General features: G+C 40.6%; 1 protein-coding gene across 5 annotated transcripts in view; it reads left to right on the plus strand.

Annotated features, from left to right (window-relative positions):
* The window catches only part of LOC126258345 (long-chain fatty acid transport protein 1-like), a 375,714-nt gene extending 359,837 nt beyond the window's left edge, over positions 1-15,877 (plus strand). For all 5 annotated transcript variants that reach the window (XM_049955635.1, XM_049955636.1, XM_049955638.1 and 2 more), the window contains exon 12: positions 13,192-15,877. In XM_049955635.1, coding sequence (XP_049811592.1) covers positions 13,192-13,346 — 155 coding nt within the window. In that variant the 3' untranslated portion in view covers positions 13,347-15,877. The remainder of the gene's footprint in view (positions 1-13,191) is intronic.
* The last annotated feature ends 11,886 nt before the right edge of the window (positions 15,878-27,763 follow it).

Raw genomic sequence — 27,763 nt, forward strand, 5'->3', positions numbered from 1 at the left:
CTAGTCCTCACAATCCCTATGGAAGTGGCACATAGGCATTCCTTGAGTCATATGTTAAAGCCAGTTCTTGAAACTTTGTAAGTAGGCTTTCTCATGATAGCTTACATCTATATTCAAGGGCCTGCCAGTTCATTTTCTCCAGCATCTCTGTGACACTATCCCCCTGGTCAAAAAACTTACGACCAAGAAGCCTGCCCTTCGCAATATACATTCTGTATCTCCTGTTAGTCCTATATGGTAAGGGTCCTACACACTTGAGAAATATTCTGAGATGGGACACCCGAGTGATTTGTAAGCAATCTCCTTTGTGACTGAGTGTGTCTCCCCAGATTTGCCCCATCTCCTACTGATCTGCTTTACCCACAACTGACCCTACATGACCATTCCATCTAACAACCTCTGAAAATGTTACATCCAGGTATTTGTGTCAGTTGACAAATTCCATCTTTGACACATTGATATTATTGTCACAGGATACAAAAAAAAAATTTTTTTTTAATACGTTTTACATTTCTGAACACCTATAGCAAGTTGCCAGTTTTGTGCAGTTTCTTTCAGACTGTACTTCAGTATACACTCCTGGAAATGGAAAAAAGAACACATTGACACCGGTGTGTCAGACCCACCATACTTGCTCCGGACACTGCGAGAGGGCTGTACAAGCAATGATCACACGCACGGCACAGCGGACACACCAGGAACCGCGGTGTCGGCCGTCGAATGGCGCTAGCTGCGCAGCATTTGTGCACCGCCGCCGTCAGTGTCAGCCAGTTTGCCGTGGCATACGGAGCTCCATCGCAGTCTTTAACACTGGTAGCATGCCGCGACAGCGTGGACGTGAACCGTATGTGCAGATGACGGACTTTGAGCGAGGGCGTATAGTGGGCATGCGGGAGGCCGGGTGGACGTACCACCGAATTGCTCAACACGTGGGGCGTGAGGTCTCCACAGTACATCGATGTTGTCGCCAGTGGTCGGCAGAAGGTGCACGTGCCCGTCGACCTGGGACCGGACCGCAGCGACGCACGGATGCACGCCAAGACCGTAGGATCCTACGCAGTGCCGTAGGGGACCGCACCGTCACTTCCCAGCAAATTAGGGACACTGTTGCTCCTGGGGTATCGGCGAGGACCATTCGCAACCGTCTCCATGAAGCTGGGCTACGGTCCCGCACACCGTTAGGCCGTCTTCCGCTCACGCCCCAACATCGTGCAGCCCGCCTCCAGTGGTGTCGCGACAGGCGTGAATGGAGGGACGAATGGAGACGTGTCGTCTTCAGCGATGAGAGTCGCTTCTGCCTTGGTGCCAATGATAGTCGTATGCGTGTTTGGCGCCGTGCAGGTGAGCGCCACAATCAGGACTGCATACGACCGAGGCACACAGGGCCAACACCTGGCATCATGGTGTGGGGAGCGATCTCCTACACTGGCCGTACACCACTGGTGATCGTCGAGGGGACACTGAATAGTGCACGGTACATCCAAACCGTCATCGAACCCATCGTTCTACCATTCCTAGACCGGCAAGGGAACTTGCTGCTCCAACAGGACAATGCACGTCCGCATGTATCCCGTGCCACCCAACGTGCTCTAGAAGGTGTAAGTCAACTACCCTGGCCAGCAAGATCTCCGGATCTGTCCCCCATTGAGCATGTTTGGGACTGGATGAAGCGTCGTCTCACGCGGTCTGCACGTCCGGCACGAACGCTGGTCCAACTGAGGCTCCAGGTGGAAATGGCATGGCAAGCCGTTCCACAGGACTACATCCAGCATCTCTACGATCGTCTCCATGGGAGAATAGCAGCCTGCATTGCTGCAAAAGGTGGATATACACTGTACTAGTGCCGACATTGTGCATGCTCTGTTGCCTGTGTCTATGTGCCTGTGGTTCTGTCAGTGTGATCATGTGATGTATCTGACCCCAGGAATGTGTCAATAAAGTTTCCCCTTCCTGGGACAATGAATTCACGGTGTTCTTATTTCAATTTCCAGGAGTGTAGATACATGGCATCATTTGTGAAAAGGTCTAAGGGTACTATCAGTGTTGTCTGCAAAATGAATAGCAAGGGACCCAACACACTTTCCTGAGATACATCCAAAGTTCTCTCTATATCTGTCAATGACACTCTATCTGAGATAGCTTGCTACACTATTCCTATAAAGAAATCCTCAATCCAGTGACAAATTTTGCTTGTGATTCTTCAGTTTCTCCCGGCATATTTGTTGCTTGAACAGTCCACGGGTATACTGCCGGTTCATAGTGTCCAACGGGCACAATATTTTGGCGATCAGACATGTCACCATCGTCAGGTGTGCTGACGAACTGAGCTCCTGAGGGCCGGCGGCCGATTTAAATCCCCTGATTAGATTAGATTAGATTAGATTAGATTTTCGTTCCATAGATCCGTGCTGAGGAGATCCTCGTGGATGTGGAACATGTCAATTTATTTTTTTTTTTTAAAGCTGAAATAAAAATACTAATAGTATGAATATATACAATACATCATTTGTCTCTATTAAAAAATTCATCAATGGAGTAGGAGGAGTTGGCCACTAGTAAGTCTTTCAGGCTCCTTTTAAACTAATCTTTATTTGTAACTAAACTTATGTTTATTGGCAAATTATTGAAGATGAGTGTTCCTGAGTAGTGGACCCCTTTTTGAACTAAAGTAAGTGCTTTTAAGTCCTTGTGCAGATCATTTTTGTTCCTGGTATTGTATGTATGAACTGAGCTGTTTGTTGGAAAAAAGAGATATATTATTTAGGACAAATTTCATTAATGAGTAAATATACTGAGAGGCAGTAGTTAGTATACCCAGTTCTTTGAAGAGGTTTCTACAGGACGTCCGTGAATTTACTCCACAAATACGTATTACACGCTTTTGGACTCTGAAAACTTTTGTTTGACTTGAAGAGTTACCCCAAAATATTATACCATATGACATTATGGAATGAAAGTAGGCAAAGTATGCAAGCTTTTTCATTTTTATGTCGCCTATGTCTGCTAACACTCGAATTGCAAATACAGATTTGTTAAGGCGTTTCTGCAGTTCTGTGGTGTGCTCTTCCCAACTGAATTTATTATCAAGTTGTAATCCCAGGAATTTAAGACTGTCAACCTCTTCTACCTGCTCTTCTTTGTATTTTATGCATATGCTGGGTGGAAACCTCTTACAGGTTCTGAATTGCATATAGTGAGTCTTATCGAAGTTTTTGTCAATGAGTTGGCTTTAAACCATTTATTAATATCCATGAAAATATCATTAGCAGATCTTTCTAGAACTACACATGACATACTATTTATTGCAATACGTGTGTCATCTGCAAACAAAACGAACTCTGCTTCTGGCAGTGTAACTGATGAGAGATCATTAATGTACACAAGAAAAAGCAATGGCCCTAAGATGGATCCTTGTGGGACACCACATGTAATTTCTTCCCATTCTGATGATGACTGATGACTTAATTCACTAGTCCCTTGCACTGACACCCTTTGTTTCATGTTAGTGAGGTATGACTTGAACCATTTTGCAGCACTGCCCGTGACACCATAGAATTCTAATTTACTTAAAAGGATGTGGTGGTTCACACAATCAAATGCCTTTGACAAATCACAGAAAATACCTGCTGCTTTTAATTTGTTATTTAATGAATTAAGTACATTTTCACTGTAGCTGTAAATAACCTTCTCGATATCAGAACCCTTCAGAAATCCAAACTGTGTTCTTGATAATATGTTATTTGTCGTCAGATGGTTGAGCAGCTGCATGTACATTACTTTTTCTAAAATTTTTGAGAATGTTGGCAAAAGTGAAATTGGTCTGTAGTTTGATGGTATCTCTTTATCCCCTTTCTTGAATAGAGGCTTAACATCCGCATATTTTTGCCAGTCAGGAAATGTCCCAGTTATAATTGACTGATTACACAAGTAACTTAGAATTGTACTAAACTCACAAGAACGTGCCTTAATTAACTTTGTTGATATTTCATCGTACCCACTAGAATGCTTTGTTTTTAAAGATTTTATTATGGAAGTTATTTCTTCTGGTGAAGTGAGTGATATATTCATGTACTTGAAGCTATTTGTGAAGGCTAGTTTCAGATATTCAAGGGCATTATTTACTGATCCTGAAAGTCCCATTCTATCAGTAATGGATATAAAGTACTTATTAAATAGATTTGCCACACTCTGCCCATCAGTTACTAATGTGTCATCTACCCGTAGTGCTATTTGCTCCTGTTCCTTTCTGGTTCTACCAGTCTGCTCTTTCACTGTATCCCATATTGTTTTTATTTTGTTCCCTGACATTGCTATCTTCTTCTCGTAGTGCATTTGTTTAGACGCCTGAATTACTTTTTTTAATGTTCCTTGTATTTAGCTAAATCATCAGCATTGGAGCTATTCTTGGTCGACAGATACATTTTCCTTTTTGTCTTACAGGAAATCTTTATTCCTTGTGTAATCCATGGTTTTATTATAGACTTCTGTTTAATTTGAGTAACTTTTAGAGGAAAACAGTTTTCAAACATGGTACTGACATTGTTCATGAATGTGTTATATTTTTCATTCATGTCATGAGCACTATAAAGATATTTCCAGTTCATATCTTTGAGCACTTTTCTAAAACACTCAATTTTTGGTTGATTGACTACTCTCCTGTACTCAGATTTAGCAGTCTTGATAATCTGCTTAGAATTTACATCTAAAACAAGGAGCTGCATGTCATGATCTGATAGTCCATTTATAGCAGGTTTTATGATATGCATTTTGTTCCTGTGATTTGTCTATAAAAATGTTATCAATGGCTGTCCTTGAGGATTTAGTGATCCTAGTTGGAAAGTTTACAGTGTGAGTTAGATTGAAAGACAACATTACTAACTGCAGTGAATGTTTACTGGAAGATTGCATTAGAAAATCTGTATTAAAGTCACCAGCAATCAAAATTTCTTTGTTTCTTCCTCTTAAATAACCCAAAAGAGCTTCCAGATGATCTAATAATAGATTATAATTTCCTGCAGATGCTCAGTAAATAGTTATTATTATATAGGATCTGTTATGGAACTCTACTTCTGTTGCACATGCTTCTAGATGCTGCTCTAAACAGAATTTATTAATGTCAATGTTCTTGAATTTATGGCAGTTTTTGATAAATGTGGCAACTCCTCCTCCATCCATATCTACTCTGCAGAAGTAGGAAGCTAGCTTGAATCCTGAAATGTCTAACATATCAGTGGTCACTTGATGTTCCGACAAGCAGATTATGTCAATTTGGTTAGATGAAGTCATTTCATCGATACAAATGAGTAGTTCATCAACTTTATTTCTAAGTCCCGGAATGTTCTGGTGTAATAAAGATAACTGATACTGCATACTAATGGGATTGTAACTACTTTGGCGAAGATGAACTGGCAGTTTCTGATTACTTTCTGTTAAACACTGTTTAATTGGAGGCTGTATGACAAAATCTGACTCCTGTTCATCTGTTTTCTCAAACTGAGTGTGTCTGCCAATCTCTCTTAAAACTCGTTTTCTTTCCCCCTTCCCTATCCTAAAGAAGGCATCCCTCTGACACCTGTGATCACTGGTATTTTGCCACTTGTGACAGTGTCCCCCCTTAAGTTTTCTGCAATCAACCCAGACAGTTTTCCCTCCCCTTTCCTACTGAGGTGAAGGCCATGCCTAGTGTAGTCCCACCTATCGATAGCATCCACAGGAATCAAACCCAATATGGGATCCTATATCTGTCCTAAGCAGCCACTCCAACTCCCTATGGAAGAGTTCAAATGAGGCCGATCATGGCGTCTCAACACAGACACAAATCCCACACTCGTATGCTCCCCCCGCAGGCCGCTCCCTTCACCATCCGCGCCCGCACGCTGGGGGTCGCGAAGACGTGGGCGTCGGAATCTGTCATAGTGTTAATGTGCTTGCTACGTCCGCCCTGGTCACCAGTTTGTACTTCTTGCTAGGAGTCTTCTTAATTACATTCAATGCCGGGTCCCAAGCCTTGCTGAGATTGTAGCCGCAATCTCGGTTGATAAGATCTTCTCTGGTGTGAGTTTCGATAGCCTCCCTAATAACGCTGTCCCAATATTGAGAGGTCTGAGCCAGGATCTTTGTATGCTCATAATCCATCTTGTGTTTCTCGGACAAACAGTGCTCTGCTACCGCTGACTTATTTGGGTATTTCAGTCGAGTGTGCCTTTGATGTTCTCAGCAATGATCTTCGATGGTGCGTACTGTTTGTCCGGTATAAGTCTTCCCACACTCACAGGGAATTTGGTATATGCTGGCCTTCCTCAAACCAAGGTCATCTTTCACACTTCCCAGTAATGCCCGTGTTTTATTAGGCGGGCAAAAGACGGTTTTAACTCAGTGTTTCTATAACATACGGCCGATTTTCCCTGATAGTGCACCATTGTATGGAATAAAGGCAGTGGCTACCTCTTCTTCCGTGACTTCATCCATCTCCACAGGTTGTGCTGTGGTGGTGGGATGCAGAGCGCGTCTAATCTGCCATTCCAAGTACCTGTTCTTTTGGAACATGGTTTAGAGGTGTTAGAATTCCTGGGGCAGATTCTCTGCATCTGAGATGCTGCGCGCCCTGTGTACTAGTGTTTTCAGTACTCCATTCCTCTGAGAAGGGTGGTGGCAGCTGTCTGTATGCAGGTACAGGTCAGTGTGGGTTTTCTTGCCTTACAAACCATGGCTCAGGGTACCATCAGCTCTTCTCTTGACCATGACGCCCAGGAATGGTAATCTTCCTTCTGCTTTGGTCTCCATAGTGAATTTGATGTTTGGATGTATGGAGTTTAGGTGTGTAAGGAAATCCAGCAGCTTGCCCCTACCATGAGGCCAGATGATGAATGTGTCATCGACATAATGGAAGAAACAAGTAGGTTTCCAATTGGATGATGCCAAGGCTTTCTCCTCGAAGTACTCCATGTACAAATTCGCGGCCACCAGCGAGAGTGGGCTGCCCATTGCGACTCCATCTGTTTGCTCATAGTATTCCCCATTAAACAGAAAATACGTTGAGGTCAAGACATGCCTAAAGAGTTCAGTGGTCTTCTCGTCAAATTTCTGCCCAATAAGCTCAACTGACTCTCAAGAGGCACCCTGGTGAATAGTGAAACCATGTCAACTCCTAGCAAGAAGAACGAACTGGCGTCCAGGGTGGACGTAGCGAGCACATCGACGCTATGACAGATTCCGACGCCCACATCTTCGCGACCACCAGCGTGCGGGCACGGACGGTGCAGAGAGTGGCCCACAGGTGGGGGGGGGGGGAGGGGATTTAAATCGGCCGCCCACCCTCAGGAGCTCAGTTCGTCAGCACACCTGATGATGGCAACATGTCTTATCCCCGAAATATTGTTCCCGTTGGACACTATGAACTGGCAGTATACCCGTGGACTGTTCGAGCAAATTTTGCTTGATGCCCTGTGCAACTGTACATTTGATAATAAGCATTGGTGTGGTACTGAGTCAAATGCATTCACAAATCTAGAAGTACTGCACATAACTGACTGCATTGATCCATGGCTTTCAGTATGTCATGTGAGAAAAGTGCAAGTTATGTCTCACATGATTGATGTTTCTGAAATCCATGTTGGTTGGCATAGAGGAGGTCATTCTGTTTGTGATGCTATATTTTGTTTGAGTTCAGAATATGTTCTAAGATTCTGCAAGTGGATCTCAAGGATATTGGATGGTAGTTCTTGGATTACTTCTGCTACCCTTCTCATACAAAGGTGTGACCTGTGCTTTTTTCCAGCTACAGGGCACCGTTGTTTGTTCGAAGGGTTTGTGATAGATTATAATTAACAGAGTGGGGAACTAAGCTGCAAGTTGGGTATAGAATCTGATAGGGATTTCATGGGACTCTGGGGCTTGCTTCAGTTTTAATGATTTCAGATGTTGTCAATTCCACTGACTCTAATATATTTTTCAATCCTCCTTTCAGTGATATGAGAATTAAATTTGGCAATGCTCCTGCATTTTCCTTTATAAAGGATCATTTTAAAACAGAGTTAAGCATTTCTGCTTTTGTTTTGCTATCCATAATTTCAATTCTGGTCTCTCCTGTGAGTATCTGGACACTAACTTCGGTGCCACTAACATCTTTTACACATGACCAGACTTTCTTTGGGTTTTGAGAAAGATCATTCAACACTATTCTGCTATGATAGTCATTAAAAGTTTCACATATTGCTCTCTTGACAGCCAAATGCATTTCACTCAGTATCTCTCTACCTATACTCCTGCATTTTGTTGTATACCAATTCTTTGCCATCATGAACTGTTGCACTGGTTATAAATCTAGCCAGTGCATCATCAACTGTTCTTTTACACTTGAGCCATAGTTCATCTACATACTCCTCTCCTGAGCTAAAAGTTTCACGTTCTTCATTGAGATATGACACTACAACGTCTTTGTCTAGTTTACTGAGCATACAGATCTCCCTGCTTGTTGTAGCTGGCCTTTGTACTTAGATATTCATTGTTGCTGTAGCTGCCTTATGGTCACAAATACCGGTTTCGATGTGGACTTCCTAAAAGAGGTCTGGTCTATTTGTTGCTATTAGACCCAACACATTTCCATCATGAGTGGGGTTCTGAACTGTGTGTTCAAATAATTTTAACAGGATGTCTTGGCATGCCCACTGTTAAATAAAACCTTTAATTATCCCAATTGATAGTTAAATGATTAAAGTCTCCTCTGATAACTACAATATGGTTAAGGAATTTTCATACAAGTGAACTGAGGTTTTTGGTTACAAAAGGAAGCAAATATGGCAGTTGTTAGAAGGAACACCTTACAATTTTTGATCACCCTACACATTGAGTCATGTCCAAACAAGCTCACATGCAACTCCAATTTCTGTCTTGGTCAGTGTGAGTTCCTTGTCTACTTTGACAAATTCAACATCTACACTTCCCATTCTTCCTCCACTTGCTTGAATTTTCCCCAAAATTCTCACTACTGTCAATTTCAGGTTCTAACCAACTTTCTGTACCTGGTACTATGTTAGTTTCACAACCTTTCAAGAGTGCTTCAAACTCTAGCACTTCAATGTGAATGCTTCGGCAGTTAATCACTAGGAGCATATGTCTTTGGATATTACACTGATACTCCTGGGTTTCATGCTGCTGTTATTATCTGGACTGGATGGAGAGTTGTTGCAACTAGCAGAGAGAATTACTAGATTATAGTTGGACAAGAGGCTAACTCAGCCACAAATTCAGTATAGAATCTGATAGGGAGTCCACCAGGCCTAGTGCTTTGTTCAACTTTAATGATTTCAGCTGTTTCTCAACACCACTGACACTAATACTTATTTCATTCAACTTTTCAGTGGTACATGGATTAAATTGATGCTGGGTTTTCCTTTGTAAAGGAACATTTTAAAACAGAGTTAAGCATTTCAGATTTTGCTTTGCTACCATCAATTTCAGTTCCTGTCTCATTCACTAGGGACTGGACACTAACTTTGGTGCCACTAACAGCATTTTCGTATAACCAGAATTTCTTTGGGTTTTGTAAAATATTGTTGACAATATTCTGCTATGGTAGTCGCTGAAGTCATCACACATTGCTGTCTTGACAACGAAACATGTTTCACTCAGCATCTCTCGTATTTATTCAGCATATCTCATTCCTGTCACATATCTTTTAATAATGATATGCCTTTTCTGTTTAGGTGCTCAATTATTGTGTGCCATAAGGAACCTTTTGGAGAGTATAAAGAATGGTTTGCAACTTTATCTATGTCTTTAACAGTATCTGACTTGAAAATTTCCCTTTCACTTGTCACCATTACTGCAGTTTTCCCATATTGGTTAACTGTTGTTACTCCATTTCTACCAAAGGTTACTCTGTTGCCTTTCTTGGCTATTTCACTTACAGATAACAAGTTAGTTGCAACATATTTTACGTAGTAAACATCATGTGCCATAATGCTTTCTGGTTCTCCGTTTAAAATTCCATTGCAATAAACTTTCCCAGCAAGCTGACATTGTAACTTGGAACCATCCACAGTAGATATATCCATATGTGTCTTAATAGTAACATCATAGAATATCCATTCTGGTTAGCCTTTACTCATTACTGCAAAAGAGTAATAAATAGTAACACCATAAAATATTAATTCTGGTTAGCTTTTACTCATTACTGCAAAAGAGTAATAAATGGAGAGTGCCTTACCATACCATACCATGCCATACCATAATTGGTATGTCTGAGCTTTCTAACTCCATATTCATGCCTCGACATGTGCAAGCCACCATCATTTGTGGATCGGACTATGGTAACTTCCAAAAATTTTTAAATTATATTGGCAGGCATCAGAAAGGTTTCAAAAATATACCTGTTTTCTTGTCAACATATAATGAAATCATGGAACAATTAGTTCTGAATGAGAATACAGTAGCCAAACTGCCTAAAATGCACAAGTCTAGTTTAAAAGGTGTGGTACATTCTTCACAGCATTCAAAAATGTTTGAAAATACACCATATATCATGATGTACATGAGTACTGACCCAATCAGTGTAACATTATGTGAAAACAACATGAACAGTAGAATGTTAGAACCTTGAATCAGATTTGTCTGGCTAACGCAGTCTCCCACAAATGAAAAATTCCTAAGTCAGCTTACCCATGTAAATAATTGTACAAACTGCACTGATTTTTTTCTTTTTTTCACTTAGTTGGATATGTGACAACTTATTCAGTGGCATGCCAAAGAAGAATGATGCACGTCAATTTATCTTGGTCAAAGTTGTACAGCACCAACGAAGCACATCTTCTGTTTGTGGCAGCTACCACTGCACGTTCACTGTGAAGAACAGCAATAACATTTTTGTGCCATTGTTGAATCTGTTTCAAATCAGTAGGGACATAAGGAGACCATGATATTTCATAGTTTCAGTGAACAATGGAATGTCACTTTGGGGAGTGAAAATATTGTTATCCATTGGGTTCCTATAATGGTTCATCAGTCTTGGCAAAATATTTGATGGAAACTATTCAATCCAATACTCTTCATTGGCTGGTTCATAGAGAGATTATTTGTTGCGGTTATGAGAAGAAAAGACACTGGGGATCAGTATATGGGGGGAATATTTTCTGCACAACTACTTTGCCAGAGGCTTTACAGTTGCGAGATCAGTTGAAGGTTGATATGTCTGTGTGATTATCTGCTTCTGTATCTCATCTGCAGAGTAGTGGATGACACTCTTCATCCTTTTGTACATAGATACAATAATATTTGACATTGTGCCAATGCCTTGATTCTTTTATATGTCTGACTTAAGACTTGGTTGAGAGTATCTGATGCTTAGTCATTAGCACAACAAGGAAGGTTGTGATATAGCTTAGTTGTCTTAATCACTGCATCACCTTGCTCAAGGATCATAAGTACTGTGTAGAAATATATAGCCTCTCACACTGTAGGAAATGCATTAAACATAAATAAAGAATTGACAGAAGCATTACAAACTGATTCAGATACAGTTAACAGTTCTTTTGTGATTATGTTGATGAAACAGGTAAATTTCTTAGACTGACTTCTTCAGTGCATTGCTGTTTATAGGAATTAGAATATGAATCAATTTGTTTGGTTTACAGTTTTCTGAAGTGTACAGGTTTATATTTCTGAACATTCAAAGCAAGTTGCAATCTTTGCACCATCATATCAAGATCTTGAGCAACAGTTCCTTTACATGTTCCTGCACAGAGAAAAGTGTTTAAAGTTCCTGTGAGAGATATACACTGAGGTGACAAAAGTCATGGGATACCTACTAATTTCATGTCAGACCCCTTTTTGCTCAGCATAGTGCAGCAACCTCATGTGGCATGGACTACACAAGTCACTGGGAGTCCTCTGCAGAAATATGCTGCCTCTGTAGTTGTCCATAATTGCAAAAGTGTTGCCTGTGCAGCATTTTGAGTATGAACTAATCTCTCAATTACATCCCATAAATGTGTGTGGGCAAATTATTCACTCAAGTTGTCCAGAATGTGCTACAAACACAGGTGCTGCAGGTGATGTCAGCTATTAACAGAGGCACTCGCATTGGTCATGTGCTGCCATAGTCCATTAACAATAAATTTCTCTGCACTGTCCTAACAGATACATTCGTCATACATCCCACATCAATTTTTGCAGTTATTTCACACAGCATTGATTCTGACAGCACCAACAACTCTACACTAACACAGTTATTCTCAGTTGTTAAGTGAAGGCTGATGGCTGCTGTGCTATGTGTGGTGAGAGGACTTGACACTGTGGAACTTGGAATATTGAATTCCCTAACAATATTCAAAATGGAATGTCCCATGCATCTAGCTCCAACTACCAGACTGCTTTAAAGTCAGTTAATTCCCATAATGCAGCCATAATAACATCGGACGCTTTTGCACATGAAACTGAGTACAAATGAAGCTCCACAAATGCACTGCCCTGTTGTTCAGTTTCAACAGCCTGACATTATACCATACAAAGAGAGCATTTGCCAGGTTGCATCATGTCTGAAGTGTTTCAATCTACAGATCCTCCTAAAAAAATTCACACTTCCTCCACCCCTTCCTCTACTAAGCCCTATTTAATAGTACCTGCTATTTCATATCATCTTATAGTAAAAAAGTTAATTTACTTTAGTTATAACTCATTCTAATTAGGATAGTCTAGGTAAAATATCAGCCAAATTGAAACTCCTGAGAGTGAAGATCTCAACATATTTTAGTTGTTCTATGTCCACTAAGTAATTAATATGGAACAACTGCAAATACTCATATTTTTTCCTTTCCATTTATTTTCACACCATCATATGATACTAGCTACTAAGACCGTCATATGATACTAGCCACTAAGCCATGTAAAATTCATTTGTCATATTAAGTTAAACAGTTCTCCACTACTTCTATAATCTCCTTCTTACTTGCTTTCTTTAATAACTTCCCCAACTCAGTTATTTTTTAAATACAACTTTCATTATTCAATACAACCTTCTCTTCCAGTTTACAGAAGCATATTCTTATTTGAAAAAATCCAGTATTTAATTCTTATGTTTGGCATAATTGTTTTACTGCCACTTACATTTTCTGTTTTTATATATTTCAATAGTTTTTAATACACATCCAAAGCTGAAGTGGCTCATTCATATTAAATTCCTTTAATATTTTTCAGGTACCTATAAACTGAAGAAAAAAGATCTTCAGGATGAAGGCTTTGACCCTACAAACATCAAAGATAGATTGTATTATCTCTCTTCAAATGGGACATATGAGCTTCTCACAGAGGATGTGTTCTCACAAATAAATAATGGAAAAATAAGATTCTAGAAAACATTTCTCATTTAAAAGGTTAAACCACATGAAGGAAAGAGAAATCAAAGTTCAGCAAACATTACCTACTACAGGATAAAGTTCCTCAAAAGCTGAATCAGAATTGCTGCTCTTACACGGAAACTGAAGTTGATACATACTTTATTTTTACTTTAAAATAATGTGAAAAATGTGTTAAGTGTTACCATCAACATGGACTGAGTGTAAGGTCAAGTATAAGTGTTTTATTCCTTCAGTGAAGGACAGGAACATGAATGTAAAATGACTGAAGTTATCGACATGCTACATTTTTTGTAATATATGTCAGTTTTCAGAATATATGGATTCCTATTGGTAAAAAATAATTTTTTAAAATATATAACCAAAATATTTATAACCGAAATCAACACCAGAAACTTATTTTACTTATCAGGTTATTTCTCTGGTGGAAACTAATGTGTTCAGAGTATTGTAAAATTCATAAACTCAGACGTATGAGGGCTTACAGTGCACATCTTAAAAGGACCGAGGCAAAACATGGTCATTAAAGACAGAATGAGGTTGGGTTTCAGACAAAGACTGAATGTTTATAACTCTATAAAGATGTAAAAGAAAGGTGTTATGCAATGGATGTCTTGCAGAAGTTGAGTAAAAGCTTGTAAGTGACTTAAATCATGAGAAACATAGAATGAAGCTTCTTTTGTGCAACAGGATGTGTACTTCAACACAAGCTCGCGTGAAGCTGACACTGTATTCTGTATTAGAACTCAAACTTACATCTCTGTCTTCTGTGAGCAAAACTCACATCAACTGGCAGTGAGATATCCAAACCCACATAACAAACCAACTGTAATGTACAGTGTTATCACAGAACGTATAATGTTTCAGGTTAAAGTTACAGACTGGTACACAATTTTATGTACTTTATACATATTTCATTTAGGCTCAGAAGTTCAAAGAATATATAATTATTCATTTATTTTTATTTTTATTTCTGCAAACTAAAATGGCAGTATGAAAATGAAAATAGTTGTATAAAGTAGAAATTATGACTGAAAAATTTACATTCCAGAAACATTTTCTTTAAAATAATTATGTCGGTCGTTTTTATAAAGGTGCAATTGCAATGTGATAAAACTGCAGAGTGTTAAGACTAGACGTTAAATTTTGGTATACTATAAAACAATGCAGGCAAAATACTGAAAATAGAAAAATTTTAACCTATTATTTTGTGTAGAAATAGACTTCACTGTGAGCTGACAATTCAACAGCATCTGTTTCACACACTAATTTTTTTCTGTCTTCTTAATGTTCCTTCTCGCCTCTGTTTGTTCCATCATTGTTCTTAATGTAATAGCATTTTTTGAGTCTTAATTAATTTATATTTTCATAACAAGCTGGAAATAGCATTTCATTAATTGCAGTGCAATTTAATTTAATGAAAGAGGTCATACTACAGTCAGAATGACATACCACTCTGAGATGTTTAATAAATAACTACTACCCTTTTTAAAATGAGTAGAAAAATATGAAAATGTTAGTTATTTTCCACTGCCAATCCTGTTGATTTAACTTTATTATTAGGAAAATGTGAACTGTTGTAACTGTCTCATTTTGTACAGTATACCTTAATATTTAGATACCAGTAATCCACAGAAATTTCTTAATGATTTGATCACAAGAGAAATTTTGTTTACAAAATTATTTTGTTTGTCACTTTTACTATATTAACATGACTGGCTCTTCACTTTCTTTTTTTTATAAAACCATACAAATAAGCAGCATTCTGTAGTCCTCAATGAAACTCATAAAGCCATTTTTACTCTCCTCCTGTATGACGTGCTTCAAACAGTAGTATCTTTAATGGATGAATGGTTGGATTTTTTTTTAATTTTAGAACCTACTGACCAAAGAGAAGAAATAGTTATCAAGCTTCACTGTCATAATGGCAGTATGTTTTATGTTTAGATGTATGCAGAAGCAGGAAGTGCCTTCCTTGGATATTACTACTTATGTGGGCAGCATGTTGTTTATAGCTATACTTTTCTTTTCTTTGTAATTTTTATACAAAATCATGAGAAACAAAGACATGAGTTGAATAAAACTTTAAAAATTTGAGATAATGGCTTGGATATGAATATGGAATTGATCATTTTTAAGATATGGAAAAGACTGACCAATGGAAGTTCAGGAACACTGAAGAAAATTTGTAACTGAAAAGCATTTGATGTGTGGTACAACACTGCATTGTGTGCATGTGAAAGCTTTAATGGTGTTCTTTTCCCCCTTCTTTGTATAACGAATCTTTTGTGTGTGTGTGTGTGTGTGTGTGTGTGTGTGTGTGTGTGTGTGTTTATTGTTTTATGAAGAAGGCATGTACTTTAAATGTGGTTACTCCCTTCAGCTGTTTTGGCACAAATGTTTCTGTTTAAGTGTGCACGCAGGTACAAATGTTATTTGCTAGTGACTTAATTTTGAGTGTAAAGAATAGAGAAAGCAGCAGTTATTTTTATAGCTTATTTTTTATTCAATAAAATGTAAACCCATTACTTTATGAGTGTATCATTATTGCTGACTATATGATTATTCACAAACACTTTTTCTGTAATAGAAGGCTACTAACTTACGGTACTCAACTATCCAGTTCAAGCTTGCTTAAATGCCATACATTATAACTGATTTGAACAAGAAGTTATTTCTATAGCAGAAATTAGTAGTAAAACCACAAAGTTATTGGCTGACGTATGTTTTATTTGTTAAGTGACAAATCGGACATAAAATTTTGTAGTTATGTAATGTTTGTATGTTTAACAAGAAGGCATAACATAGGCCTGTAATGTTGAACATCTATATGAATTTATAAAAAAAATAATCCTCTTTTGCACAGTTTAGTTGCAATGCTCAAGCAACTAGCCTCAATAGGAAATGCAATACACTCAGGATACTTTGAGATGGATTGCTAATGGCAACTAATTCACATTGCAAGCTGCCTCGAAAACAAACCAAGGGGCCAAAAAAGGTTATGATCAAAATGATAGATGTGCATAATTTGTACTTTGTGGTTGGTTGGTTAGTTTAAAGAGGGGGGAGAGGAAGGGACCAAACTGCCAGGTCATTGGTCCCTCTACTTTGTGGCAGTTATGGGAGATATAAGATGGTTTCTGAAGAAATTTAATACCAGTTCATCTTTAATTCACCATCAAAAACTGAATTTCCTTTTTGTCAGTCAGCCGTGGTACATTGTCATGAACTGTAGTTCTTAAAAGCTATTTTGAACAGAAGATCACAGATAGTAGGGCAGTTTCATAATAAGGACAAAAAATGTTACCACCCAGAAGACTGGTCTTGGTAGAAAGTTCTCTGAAAAATTCCCAAAATTGTGTTCTAGAAAACAACTGTTTCTACATCTACGTCTGAAACAATTTGATTAATTTTAATGATGTGACATAAAAGATGCTAATGAAAGCAAAGTATGGGCCAACAATGTGAACTATATGATAATGGCATTAGGCCAAATTGATGCCTACACGGGTCTACTAAGCGTACAGTGCAATATATAGCAATTTCTGTGATACTGTTGTCACAACGAGGAGCTGTGCTCTATATGAGGATGGTGCTGCAACTCTGTTTTTTACAATAGTATAACAGCTGATGTAACGCATGCAACAGAAGTTGGATAATCCCTTCACATAGGGCTAAGCCCTAACTCCTTTTCATCAGTTTGCAGATTATAGTGGAGTATGTCATTTCAACTTCAGATTTACATAATTGGTTCCAGAACAGATGGTTCTACAGTAACAGCATTAGTCTACAACAAAGAATAGTCACTTATACATGAATCTAAAACAATTTTGTTGAGTATGCCCAAGCAGTAGACTGCCATCGTAACTCCACCCAAAGTTGATGAAGGTTATACATTAGGTTAGGCTTTATTGATATAACTTGAGCAAATCACCGATTATACCTGTTAATGGACAATGTCCACCTTCTGGCACCATGGTGGACAATACTTAGCACCACATTCAGACTATGCCCAATCCTGTTGTCACTTTGAAGCCTCATAGACTGGTACCTGTCAAGTATGCAGCAGCCAAGAAACAGATTGACAACAGGGCTGGCTTAAGCAACACAAGCCACTACTTGTGATGCCAAGTTGAGAGGAGTGCTAGGGGCTGGTAAGCACAAGATTTTTATACAATGTATATCACAATTAGTAACAAAAACTGACACAGATGAAAGTGTACAAGAGAAAAGGAGGAGGGGAGGGTGGTGGCAGCACCAAATGCTACGTCACTTGTGTGGAAAAATGCTCTCAAACAGGCCCTGAGTAATCCATCATTCAAACAGTCCTTGAGTGTCGTCCTTATGCCTCATAAAAAAGAAAGATGGACCTCGGGGACCATGTGTTAAATTCATGCACCCTCTGAAACTGTTACCCAGTGCCAAAAATACAAGGTTTCATTAGTGTGTTAACAGGGACAATGGTGTTCAACATGATTGACTTCAAGAAAGCATACCACCAGACTCTAGTGGAGTCCATAGACATTCCTAAAGTCACTTTCACCATTCCTTTCAGACTGTTTAAATGCTTACCTATGCCATTCAGCCTCAAGAACAACACTCAAATGTGGCAGCACTTTGTCAACAAAGTACTCCATTGATTTTTCTGTTTTGCTTATTATGTTGGTGTGCTTATGTTTTTGAAAACATTAGTGGAGCACAAAAATCTCTTATGATTTCAGCAGGCTCAAAAAATATCATTTTGCGATCAATGAAGACAACTGCATACTCCGCCAACACAAAATTCAATTTCTAGGACATATAGACACAATTTATCATGTGCAACAGCTACACAAGCACCTCTTACTGCAGACCTAGTAGAACCCAGTACCAGCAACCAACACCCCCATTCCCGGACTGCAGAGAAGCCATATAACTGGATCCGTGAATCAATCGTCCTGCAACAGCTCTTGGTGGCCAGGCGACACAGACTGAGACATAAAGGGGCCGCTGTGGTGTGTCTCATTTCAGGATTTTAGTTCCGGCGTGATAGTGCGATGGCCTGCTCACTTAAAGATGGTGACCAGGTGGATTTCCAAAACATTGTGTCCAGAGGAGGAGATATTCCAGCTGGAGACCCGGTACAGATGTCGCCTGGCCACCAAGAGCTGTTGCAGGACGATTGCTTCACGGATCCAGTTATATGGCTCCTTCTGTGTATAGCGATTTTGAATGGGGCCTGAAGATGGCATCAATGTAATGCCAAAACTGGTAGCACACAGAAGTTCATAAAATAAAATAAACTTCGACAAATCGTACGGCTGCTGGTAAATTATTGCATCAAAAAGATACCATAAAGTAAGTTAGTTTTGAGAATGCCGTCTTCAGTGCCGTGTCCTCAAAATCTTCCATAAACAAATTGCTGACTATGGGAGATAATGGACTCCCTATAGCCATTCCGTCAGTTTGTTCAAAGTATTTGTCATTAAATAAGAAATACGTCGATGTCAACACATGGCGACAAAGTTTAGTTGTTTCTTCATCCAATTTGTCACCAATTAACTGCAAAGAATGTTCAAGAGGAACTCTGGTAAGCAGAGGCACAACATCAAAACTAACAAGCAAATCCGGGGGACTGAGACACAGACTTCAAACGCCAAATAAAAACCAGAGAATAGGGAATATGGTGTTCACATTTTCCGACAGGGAGACTGAGAATGGATGCTGAATAGTTGGCTAAGTTGTACGTAGGATAGAGCCCAAATTGCTAACAATAGACCGAAGAGGAACTCCTTGCTTGTGTACCTTAGGCAAACCTTATAATATCGGCAGGACTGCAGCACCAGGTCGAAGTTTTTCAAGAGCATCATCAAATAACAACCCCTTTTCAAAAGTGAAAGCGCCTTGCCTTTTATATGTACAGTTGGATCATTCTTCAATCTACGGTATGTCGAGTCTGCAAGCAAAAGATCCATTTTATCCACTATGAAGAACCATTGCATTGCCCTTGTCTGCTGGAAGAATTCCTAAAGCCTAGTCTTCTCTGATGGACTAGATCGTCGCTATTTCAAGCGAGGAGATGTTACGTCGCGATGGGTGGCACCTGACGCAACGTATGAGAGACCTCTTGCCTGACCTCATCAGCTACATTGTCGGGAAACCTGGACACCACTTGTTCAACGGCGGGAATTAATTCCGTAATGGGTGTGGGCTCAAATTCAATCTTTTCCAGTCCAGTTGTTTGGTTGTGAGATAGATCACAACATGTCCATGGGTGTCATCATCCGTTATATTAGACTGAGAAGAAAGCCTCTGAAACTTCGAAGAATGCCTACTGACTGCATTTGCATGGACCCAGTCTGACATTATCCAAGATGTACTGTCAACCCAATCCCAGGATGCAGCAGTCAGTAACGCCTAAACTTACAAATGCAAATAAAATAAATCCTTGGATGCGACATCCAGTTGTCTACGTGTAAAACTAATGCGTTGCCTTACTAAGGCAAAACCAGCACGCTTCTTAATGTGGTTGGCCATTCTTGTCCCAATGTAACGAACAATTCTGGCAAATTTAGGTGTTATTCCTTCATTCTGCCATCGCAGCAGATCAGCGAGGGCACTCAGCAACTTCCCATTCTTCTTACGAAGTTTACCAAAGTTCCCTTTAAGTTCAATCATCTCCCCCCTAGAGGCTCTTAATGTGGCTCCGTAAACTTTGACGGTGTAATAATTTATCTGTACCGGGTCTCCAGCTGGAATATCTCATCCTCTGGACACAATGTTTCGGAAATCCACCTGACCGCCATCTTTAAGTGAGCAGGCCGTCTCACTATCACGCCGGAAGTAAAATCCTGAAATGAGACACGCCACGGCGACTCCTTTATACACCGACCGTGGAGCCCCCCCCACACGCGTGCGCGAACATCCCCCACACGCGTGCGCGAACATAACTGCCCTCTAGCGACAGGCACAACAGCGCACCGGTGGTGAAAGCTCGCGGAAACGATAAATCGATATCAAACACTATTGACAGTTTTTGAAGACACAGACAAGGACATTGTTTCTTAATGTCAAACAGAACAGGGTTCCAGCTCTTATTTAAAGGATACCCATTATCTATGTTTATAATATTGTCAGATAGCTGAATTTCAATGGCTTCTTTCACTACACATTCCCAATCCGCGACGCAGGGGCAACTTCTTATGTCTGATCGTATAACATTTTATGGCCTTCCATAAGACAATGTTCCGCCACTGCAGATGTTTCTGGCTGAAATAAAAGCGTGTGGCGATGACGCTCCACGCAGCGATTCTGGATCGTACGAATCGTTTGCACAATACAAGCTTTCCCGCAATCGCAGGGAATCTTGTAGACTCCGGGCTTTTTCAAACCCAAATTCGTCCTTCACTGAACACAACAGGGCTCTCGCCTTAGCTGGCGGACGGAATACACTTTTAACCCTTTCACTGCTCCAGGCGTAAATATACACTAATCGTTTCAGTGCTCCAGACGTATATATATTTGCTATAAAAAATGCTTACAGTGGTTCCCTGCTACAGTCGTATAGTTACGTATAACGCCGACAATCGGGTCAGCGAGTCGGAGGTAATTGTTGCGCAAGTATGCAGTTTAATTGTTGGAATACTAGGAAATACCTGATCGACTATTGAATGCTGAATTCTCTTTCTGCTGAGTTCATTAGTGTCGCTATATTACCTAGTTTGTGTGCGACCGTTTCCGTGTTACCGAATAAAATGAGGCGAAGTTACCGTCCGTTTACAGACGATGAGCTGCTGAGTATTCTAAACCAAAGTGACGACGAGGACATCATCATGCCCAATCCAGCTGATTATGGGTGGACAGATAATGACGACGACGAGCTGCCAGATAAATCTGTCACCACAAATATAAAAAATATTTGTGAACCAACAAACGTTGAACCAGTAAATACAGATCCAGATTTTGATGTTACCGTCGATTCTTTCTCCGACTCCGAAGAAGGGCCTGAGCGTATGCCTGAAAAATCTCCTAAGAGACACCAAACAGTTGATTTTAGATGGAAAGACTCTGATTTGGACCCTAAAGTGTATAATTTCGATAACAGTGGTTCCGGTTCCAAAATCGTCAATTTAGATGACTTGTGTACTGTATACGACTGCTTCCAAGTTTTTTTTTTGCCAAGAAATTGTGAGCTACATAGCTGAGCAATGTAATTTATATTATGAACACCTTTGCAATGATACCAGTGAAAAATCAACACTGCGACGTTGGAAAAACACAAACAGTGACGAAGTTTACTGTTTCCTTGCTGTAAATTTTCTGATGTCTCAAGTGAGAAAAAATGAAATAAACAGTTATTGGACCGGCCGGCCGGTGTGGCCGTGCCGTTAAAGGCGCTTCAGTCTGGAACCGCGTGACCGCTACGGTCGCAGGTTCGAATCCTGCCTCGGGCATGGATGTGTGTGATGTCCTTAGGTTAGTTAGGTTTAATTAGTTCTAAGTTCTAGGCGACTGATGACCTCAGAAGTTGAGTCGCATAGTGCTCAGAGCCAAGTTATTGGACCTATGGTCAGTTACTGTCTACTCCAATGTTTGCGCAAATCATGCCGAGAGATAGATATCTTCTGTTACTTAGAATGTTACATTTTGCTGATAACAGTAAGGACCCTGGAGATGACAAAATCTCGAAATTACGTCGAATTGTGGACCACTTAAGTAAAGTATTTCCAGGTGCTTTCTATCCTTTTAAAAATTTGTGCATTGACGAAAGTTTAGTTCTCTTCAAAGGTCGTGTCTTCTTCAAGCAGTACATTCCTTCCAAACGCCACAGATATGGTGTAAAATCTTTTGTGTTATGTGATTGTGAAACTGGTTATATTCATGACTTTATTATTTATGTGGGTGCAGCAACAGACGTAAAAAAAGAAACTGACTGTGGTGTAAATGTTGGAATACCTGGAAGCATTGTTCTCACTTGAACGTTACCTTGGTAAAGGTCACACATTATATGTTGACAATTGGCACACTAGCCCAACGTTATTTTCTTATTTGCATGACAGAGTGACTAATGCCTGTAGAACTGTGAGAACAAACCGCAAAGGCATGCCCGCTTTATCAAAAAAACTTAGGAAAGGCGAGATCGAGCTTATGTCAACAGATAAACTTCTTGCTCTGAAGTGGCAGGACAAGCGGGAAGTTAGGATGCTTTCAACTCTTCATACAAGCGAAATTACAGCGACTGACAAAATTGACAGAACCAAAAACAAAACCAGCTTCCATCGTAAGCCACACTGAAAATATGGGAGCCGTCGACAGGAGCGACATGATGCTAAGTTCAGTAGAATGTGTACGAAAAACCGTAAAATGGTATAAAAAAGTATTTTTTCATTTGGTGGATCTCTCTCTGCTCAATGCGTATGCATTATATAAAACTCAAACGGGACGAAATATTTCAGTATCTGATTTTCAACAGAAACTTATCAAGGAGATCCTAGAGATTTACCACCAACCGCAAACAGAGGGACGTCGTGGAAGGAGATCGGCTGATGGTGACTATCCCTTACTCCTAACGGAGTACCACTTTCTCTCTCTAATCCCAGGAACTTCAAAGAAGAAGGCCGCCCAGAGAAGGTGTATTGTATGTGCAAAACATGATAAACGAAGTGACACAAGATGCATTTGTGTAAAATGTAATGTGCCTTTATGTTTGAATTTTTGTTTCGAGTAATACTACACTTTGAAGTATTACTAATGTAATATGTTTTGTATTTTTTTCTCCTAATAAAGTACCTTTTTTTGAACAAAACAAGACTTTCTGAACAAAGATTTAAAAAAAGGAAACGATTTACACCGACAGTACTGGATTTTGCGTCTCATTTTTATCTCAATAATAACGATAGACTGCTACAGTCGTATCTATACGCACCGGGTGAAAATAACGCGCACAGAGCGGGAGCCGCTGAGAGTAAATGCGCAGTGAAAGGGTTAATATTAAAGTTCTTTAATATTCTACCTATTTTTGAAGATATGCTCCCCGCAAAAGGTAGGAATGCCTTGTATCTTCAGTTGGTTCCCGCGAAGGTCCAATCTGTATTATTAAAATGATACAGGAAACGATCTACAGTATTCCTCCCATGTGACCATACCATAAACGTTTCGTCGACGTGTCTCCAGAAGCAAGTTGGTTCTAAGAACGCCGTCTTCAGCACCATGTCCTCAAAATCTTCCATAGACAAACTGACGACTGTAGGCGATAATGGACTCCCCATAGCCACACCATCAGTTTGTTCAAAGTATTCGCAATTTAATAAAAAATACGTCAATGTCAACATGACGACAAAGAGTAATAGTTTATTCGTCCAATTTTTCACCAATTAACTGCAAAGAATCTTCAGGAGGAACTCTGGTAAGCAGAGATACAACATCAATATGAGGAGATTAGTTTTTAACGTCCCGTCGACAACGAGGTCATTAGAGACGGAGCACAAGCTCGGATTAGGGAATGATGGGAAAGGAAACCGGCCGTGCTCTTTCAAAGGAACCATCCCGGCATTTACCTGAAACGATTCAGGGAAATCACGGAAAACCTAAATCAGGATGGCTGGAGACGGGTTTGAACCGTCGTCCTCCCGAATGAGAGTCCAATTTGCTAACAACCACGGCGGCACCTCACTCGGTACACAACATTAAAACTAACGAGCAAATCCAGGAGACTGAGACACAAATACTTCAAAAACTTAATAAAATCCAGAGAGTTGGAAACATGATATTCACATTTTCCGACAGGAGGACAAAGAATAAAAGCTAAATACTTGGCTAAGTTGTAAGTAGGAGCTCCCAGATTCCTGATACCAGGCCGAAGAGGAACTCCTTGCTTGTGTACTCGTACTTCAGGCAAATCGTATACTCTCGGCGGTACTGCAGCGCCAGGTCGAAATTTTTTAAGAACATCGTCAGGTAATGAACTCTTCTTCAAAAGTGAAAGCGCCTTTCGTTTTATACGATCAGTTGGATCATTCTTGAATCTTCGGTATGCTGAGTCTGCAAGCAAAAGATCCATTTTATCCACAATGAAGAACCATTGCATTACCCTTGTCTGCTGGAAGAATTCGTAAATCCTGGTCTCTGACGGAACGGATCGCAGCTCTTTCAAGCGAGGAGATGTTACGTCGTGGTGTGTGCCACCCGATCCTACGTATGAGAGACCTCCTGTCTAACCTCATCAGCTAGATCGTCGGGAAACCAGGACACCACTTGTTGAATGGCGGAAATGAATTCCGCAATGGGAACATTCGTGAGTGTAGGGGCCAAATTCAATCCCTTTTCCAGTATTGTCCAGATGTTTGGTTGTGTCATCATCCGTTATTGTAGGCTCAGAAGAAAGCCGTTGAAACTTCGAAGATTGCCTACTGGCTGCGGTAGCATGGACACAGTCTGATATTGCCATTGGTGGAAAGGCTATATTGGACCAATGATTCGTAAGGTACAGGATCGCTGCTTGGAGCATCATCGCCACACGCGTTTATGTCAGCCAGAAAAATCTACAGTGGTGGATCATTGTCTTACGGAAGGACATAAAATGTCATACGATGGGACGCAAGTCGTAGCCCCGGTGTCGCGGTACTGGGACTGTGAAAGAAGCCATTGAAATCTGGCTTCCTGACAATATTATAAACAGAGATATTGGGTATCCTTTAAGTAAGAGTTGGAACCCTGTTCTGTTTGACATTAAGGAACAACGGTCCTTGTCTCTGTCTTCAAAAACTGTCAATAGTGTTTGATATCGATTTATCGTTTCCGCTATCTTTCACCGCCGGTGCACTGCTGTGCCTGTCGCTTGAGGGCAATTTCGTTCGCGCACGCGCGGGGAGATCCAAGGTCGGTGTATGAAGGAGCCGCCTTGGCGTGTTTGATTTCAGTTTCGGCGAGATAGTGCGACGGCCTACTCACACGAAGATGGTGGCCAGGTGGATCGCCAAAAAATAGTGTCCAGAGAACGAGATGTTTCTGCTGGAGACTTGGGAAAGTTTACGGAGGAGGAGGAGATTAGTGTTTAACGTCCCGTCGACAACGAGGTCATTAGAGACGGAGCGCAAGCTCGGGGGAGGGAAGGATGGGGAAGGAAATCGGCCGTGCCCTTTCAAAGGAACCATCCCGGCATTTGCCTGAAGCGATTTAGGGAAATCACGGAAAACCTAAATCTGGATGGCCGGAGACGGGATTGAACCGTCGTCCTCCCGAATGCGAGAAAGTTTACGGATCCAAATCAAGAGCCTCTACGGGGAGGAGATGTTTGAATTTGTAAGGAAGTTTGATAAAATTCGTAAGAAGAAGGGGAAGTTGCTGAGAGTCCTCGCTTATCTGCTGCGATGCCGGAGTGAAGGTATAATACCTAAATTTGCCAGGATTGTTGATTACATTGGAACAAAAATCACCAACGACATTAAGAATCGTGCCGGTTTTATCTTAGTAAGGGAGCTCATTCGTATTACACGTAGACAACCGGATTTCGCAACCAAGGAATTATTTTATTTGCATTTGTAAGTGGAGAAGGAGGAGATTAGTGTTTAACGTCCCGTCGACAACGAGGTCATTAGAGACGGAGCGTAAGCTCAGGTGAGGGAAGGATGGGGAAGGAAATCGGCCGTGCCCTTTCAAAGGAACCATCCCGGAATTTGCCTGAAGCGATTTAGGGAAATCACGGAAAACCTAAATCAGGATGGCCGGAGACGGGATTGAACCGTCGTCCTCCCGAATGCGAGTCCAGTGTGCTGCATTTGTAAGTTTCGGCGTTACTGTCTGCTGCCTACTGAGATTGGGTTCACAGTTCGTCCTGGGTCCATGCAAACGCACTCGGCAGGCAATCTTAGAAGTTTCAATGACTTTCTTCTCAGTCTACAATAACGGATGATGACACCCATCGCCATGTTGTGATCAGTCTCACAACCAAACAACTGGACGATACTGCGCTGGCAGTACTGGAAAAGGGATTGAATTTGGCCCCACACCCACGAATGTTCCCATTACGGAATTAATTCCCGCCGTTGAACAAGTGGTGTCCAGGTTTCATGACGACGTAGCTGATGAGGTTAGGCAAGATGTCTCTCACAGGTTGCGTCGGGTGCCACATACCACGATGTAACATCTCCTCGCTTGAAAGAGCCAAAATCTGCTTCATCAGAGAAGACCAGGATTTAGGAATTCTTCCAGCAGACAAGAGCAATGCAAAGGTGCTTCACTGTGGATAAAATGGACCTTTTGCTTGCAGACTCGGCATACCGAAGATTGAAGAACGATCCAACTGAACGTATAAAACGAAAGGCGCTTTCTCTTTTGAAGAAGAGTTCATTATCTGACGATGTTCTTAAAAAACTTCGATCTGGTGCTGCAGTCCCGCCGAGATTATACGGTTTGCCTAAAGTACACAAGCAAGGAGTTCCTCTTCGGCCTATTGTTAGGAATTTGGGCGCTCCTACTTACATCTTAGCCAACTATTTAGCGTCCATTCACAGTCCCCATGACGGGAAATTCTCTGGCTTTTATTCAGCGTTTGAAGTCTTTGTATCTCTGTCCCTCAAATTTGCTCGTTAGTCTTTTTGTTGTGTCTCTGCTTACCAGAGTTCCTCTTGAAGATTCTTTGCAGTTAATTGGTGAAAAATTGGACGATAAATAACTGATATTTGTCGCCCAGTGCTGACATCCACGTATTTTTTATTTAATGACAAAATACTTTGAACAAACTAACGGAGTGGCTATAGGGAGTCCATTACCTCCCATAGTCGGCAATTTGTTTACGGAAGATTTTGAGTACACGGCGCTGAAGATGGCATTCTTAAAACCAACTAGGTATGACCACATGGGAGGGATGCTCTAGATCGTTTTCTAGATCATTTTAATCGCCTGCATTGCATCCCAATATTAAGGTCACGATGGAAGTTGAAAAGGATGAAAAACTTACGTTTTTTGATGTCTTGGTCTACAGGAGCGATGATGGGACGTTAGGAGGCAGTGTTTATCGAAGCCCATGATACGGACCAATATCTTCAAGCATGAAGTTGTCACCCATGGTACCAACGCAGCAGGGTTGTACATAGATTAGTAAAAAGAGCTTACGCCATGTCAGATGCAGATAGTTTGACACAAGAACTGGACCACCTAAAAACTGTATTCAAACAGAATGGTTATACTGGCCATCAGATCCGTCGTGCTCTACAGACTGGACCTTGGCCGGAACCAACGAAAGATGGTAGAATTTTAAAGAAACTTAATACTGAAAGTGTATTCCGTCCGCCAGCTAAGACGAGAGCCCTGTTGGACTCAATGAAGGATGATTTGGGATTGAGAAAGCCCAGAATCTACCAGCTTCCCTGCAAATGCTGGGAAGTCTGTGTTGGACAAACGATTCGTACGGTCCAGAGTCGCTGTGTGGAGCATCA

This window comes from Schistocerca nitens, chromosome 1 (assembly GCF_023898315.1).
Source record: "Schistocerca nitens isolate TAMUIC-IGC-003100 chromosome 1, iqSchNite1.1, whole genome shotgun sequence".
Taxonomy (NCBI): domain Eukaryota; kingdom Metazoa; phylum Arthropoda; class Insecta; order Orthoptera; family Acrididae; genus Schistocerca; species Schistocerca nitens.